Source organism: Lipotes vexillifer, unplaced genomic scaffold (assembly GCF_000442215.2).
Source record: "Lipotes vexillifer unplaced genomic scaffold, Lipotes_vexillifer_v1.1 scaffold504, whole genome shotgun sequence".
In the NCBI taxonomy this organism is placed as follows: Eukaryota; Metazoa; Chordata; class Mammalia; order Artiodactyla; family Lipotidae; genus Lipotes; species Lipotes vexillifer.
The window spans coordinates 603564-606872 of NW_006785225.1; the positions used below are offsets into that span (position 1 = coordinate 603564).

Here is a 3309-nt window from a genome sequence, read left to right on the forward strand (position 1 = left end):
CACCCCGCCTCTTCAGAAGCGCTGCTTCCTCCGGGTGCCCGCCCCACAGTGCCCCCCGCCAGAGGGCGCGCGTGCTCCCCTTTGACGCGCTCCGCTCTCCGCTTAGGCGCGGGTGGGTGACCCGCTCCAGGCAGGGAACCGGCAACCACCCAGCCAGGCCCGGCGGCAAAAGGCGGAAGAAGCCCGCAACCGTGCTGTGCCCCCTTTCCACCGCAGGAGTGCTCGTTCCAAGCACTGCAGCGCCTGCAACAAATGCGTGTGCGGCTTCGACCATCACTGCAAGTGGCTCAACAACTGCGTGGGCGAGAGGAACTACCGGTGAGAGCCAGGCCCGGGCCACAGGGGTGCCTGGCGATGCCTGTGTCTGTGCAAGCCAGGGGCCTTGAACCTGTGTATGGGGCGGGGCGATGATAGGGGTACTTGGGGGACCTGTGCGCTGGTGTGCGTTAGTGTGTGTGCTGGTCTGAGGGTGATGCTCCCGATGGCTTCCGCCTGAGAGTGATTAGGGTAGGTTTGGAGTCTTTCTCCTGCTGGCCCAGGGAAAGGTGGGGAGCCTGTTGGGGGTGGCCGCCTATATTCACCTTTGCCCTAAGGCTTTGGCTTCGTGAGGAGTCAGGGCTGTGGGGTCAGAGGCCCAGCTCCCCATCCTAACCACCGGCCCTTCTGAGCTCTGGGCCCTTGCCCAGCTGGAGCACCTGGGTGCTGACAGCTGCCCACGGCTGGGCCCAGGCTCTTTCTACACAGTGTGGCATCTGCCTTACTGGGCGTCCTGCTCCTCGTGCTGGTGGCCACTTATGTCTTTGTGGAGTTCTTTGTCAACCCCATGCAGCTACGTACCAACCGCCACTTTGAAGGTCAGTGTGGGCTCCAGGTCCACTCCCATCCCCCAACCCTGGGCCTGTTCTGGTCACTGGTTACATCCCTGGCTGAGCACAGTCTGCCTGTGCCTTGCAGTCTTGAAGAATCACACAGATGTGTGGTTCGTGTTCCTGCCTGCTGCCCCTGTGGAGACACAGGCTCCTGCCATCCTGGCTCTGGCTGCCCTTCTCATCCTTCTGGGCCTGCTCTCCACAGCCCTGCTCGGCCACCTGCTCTGCTTCCACATTTATCTCAGTAAGTGCCCCCTGCCCCTACCCCCACATATACACCCACACCTACCTTTCAGGGGATGGGAGTCCCTAAGCTGTAGGAAGTTACCCAGTTTGGGCTGTAGAGCCCTGAAACTATGCCCTTCCCTAGCGCTGGCTCTCTAATGGTGACCTGGTCTCACTCCATGGCTTAGTGTATATGGGGACAATGGTTTTAGCCTGTGGTTGGGTACCCTCCCTCACCTTCTGAACTCCAGGGTTCCTTTTCCATTGCACTGAGCCCTCTCTTCACCCCCTCAGTGTGGCACAAGCTCACCACCTATGAATACATCGTGCAGCATCGTCCGCCCCAGGAGACAAAGGGGGCCCACAGGGAGCTTGAGTCATGTCCCCCCAGGATGCGGCCCATTCAGGTATAGAAGTGGCCCAGAGGGCTGAGGGAGTGGGAGAAGGGGTGTGGGAGGGGTGGTGGGCTGTGCAACGAGTAGCCAGTGACAAGACAGGGCAAAGGGAAGCGGGCCTGGAAGAGCAGCTGGGGTAGGGGGTGCTGGAGGCAGCAGAGGCGAGGGCAAGCCTGTACTAAGCACGTGCCTACTTGCTCAAGTGTGGGCACAGCCAGAGGAAGCCCTGTGTTTCCCCGACCCCAGGGGAAAGGCTTGAAGCATGTGCTGGAGGGCACAGAACGTGGGAGCCTGGAAGCAGGCAGGTTGGGGCCGCAGGAGAAGAGAGAGGGATGGGTCAAGGACTGGGTCACCAGGATAGAGCCATCAGTTCTCTCCACCTGTGACCCTGAGCCCTTATACCCATTATTACCTCATTTAAATCTTGAAACAGCCCATGAGGCAGGTAATGCTACTGTACCCATGTTGCAGATGAACATATTGAGGCCAAGAAAGATTAAGCAAGCTGGGTCTAGGAAGAGTTAAGGTCTCTGCACCCTGAAGCAGGAATCCTCCAGCCCAGGCTCGGGGCCTGGCCAGCCCAGCTGTTGATCAGCCTATCCCCATTCCCATGCCCCTTGGCTTCCTGAGGTCAGCAGCTGGGGGTGGGGTGGTCCAGTCCTTGGAGCCCCCAGGGACTGGGAAGGCAGGGGGCCCAGGCAGGCCTTGTTGGGAAGGCTGAGCTCTGGATCCGAAGTCCTCATGGCAGCTGGACACAAACACAGGCTGGTGGGTGGATTGGGGGAGTGCTTGGGACCCCACCTCTCCCGTTCTCATCGCCAGGGGTGGGCCAGGCTGCCGGGCCTGGGTAGGCCTGGGGGAGTGATGGCTGTTGGTGGAGACCCCCTCCCCCACCGCAACTGCCACACCGCTGGGTACCTGCCCTGGTGCTGGGCACGGAACCCATGTAAGCACAGTGGCAGCCATCCCGGGAGTGGGCACCATCCCTATCCCCACTTCACAGAGGAGACCGAGGCTCAGAGAGGTAGGCAGGAGACTTTCTCAAGCTTCACAGCCAGTGCCCATTGAGGCAGGGCTGGCCCTGGGATCCCCAGACTCGAATGCTCAGGACCCCTGCTCTGTAGTTACTGCCTGCTTAGGCTTTGGGGCCAGATGTGCCAGCAGCAAGGGCATTTAATACCATCTGAAAATGACCTGAGGGAGATGTCGGCAGAGGGAGAAGGGGTGTGTTTGTCCCATCGTACAGAGGAGAGCTGAGGCTGAGAGGTGCCATGCACCATTCAGGAATGTGCAAGTTTTGAATGTCTCTGAGGGAGGATTGTAGGGACAGCTGGGGGAGGGGAATTTGAATGGGGACACCCTGGTGGCACCCTCAAAATTCCCCAGCTGGCTAGGGCCTGGCTCCTGTCCCATTCTGGCCCCTCAGGCTTCTGAGACCATCCTCTACTGCTGCCCTGCCCTCTGCCCTACACTTCTAGAGCCCAGGGGCCCCAGGGTAGGCTTTGCCTCTCTCTCCTGGGCCCTGGAGGGGTGCTAGGTGCACACTGGTGAAGAGGAAATGTGTGGGGGAAGGATTCCCTTGGTGTCCCAGCCCTTGTGACTGGCCTTTGACTCCTTCCTCTTTCCCAGGGCTCCTCTGCTCAGGCTGGCACCCCCACACTCCTCCCCAAAGGGCCAGCCTGGGCAGGTGTTGGGCACGGGGCTTGCCCAGGGTTCATTCTCTGCCTCTGTGTAGCCAGCCGGTGACTGGCTGGGCTCTGGCCCCCAGATCTGCTAGGGCCGTCCTGCAGGCAGCCTCCCCACCCCCACCCTGAGCAGGA

General features: G+C 60.9%; 1 protein-coding gene across 1 annotated transcript in view; it reads left to right on the forward strand.

Annotated features, from left to right (window-relative positions):
* ZDHHC1 (zDHHC palmitoyltransferase 1) overlaps positions 1–3309 on the forward strand; it is a 13580-nt gene that overhangs the window by 8213 nt on the left and 2058 nt on the right. Inside the window, exons 6-9 of the mRNA XM_007457327.1 lie at positions 217–318; positions 730–854; positions 955–1113; positions 1389–1501. Of these exons, the coding sequence (XP_007457389.1) occupies positions 217–318; positions 730–854; positions 955–1113; positions 1389–1501 (499 nt within the window). The remainder of the gene's footprint in view (positions 1–216; positions 319–729; positions 855–954; positions 1114–1388; positions 1502–3309) is intronic.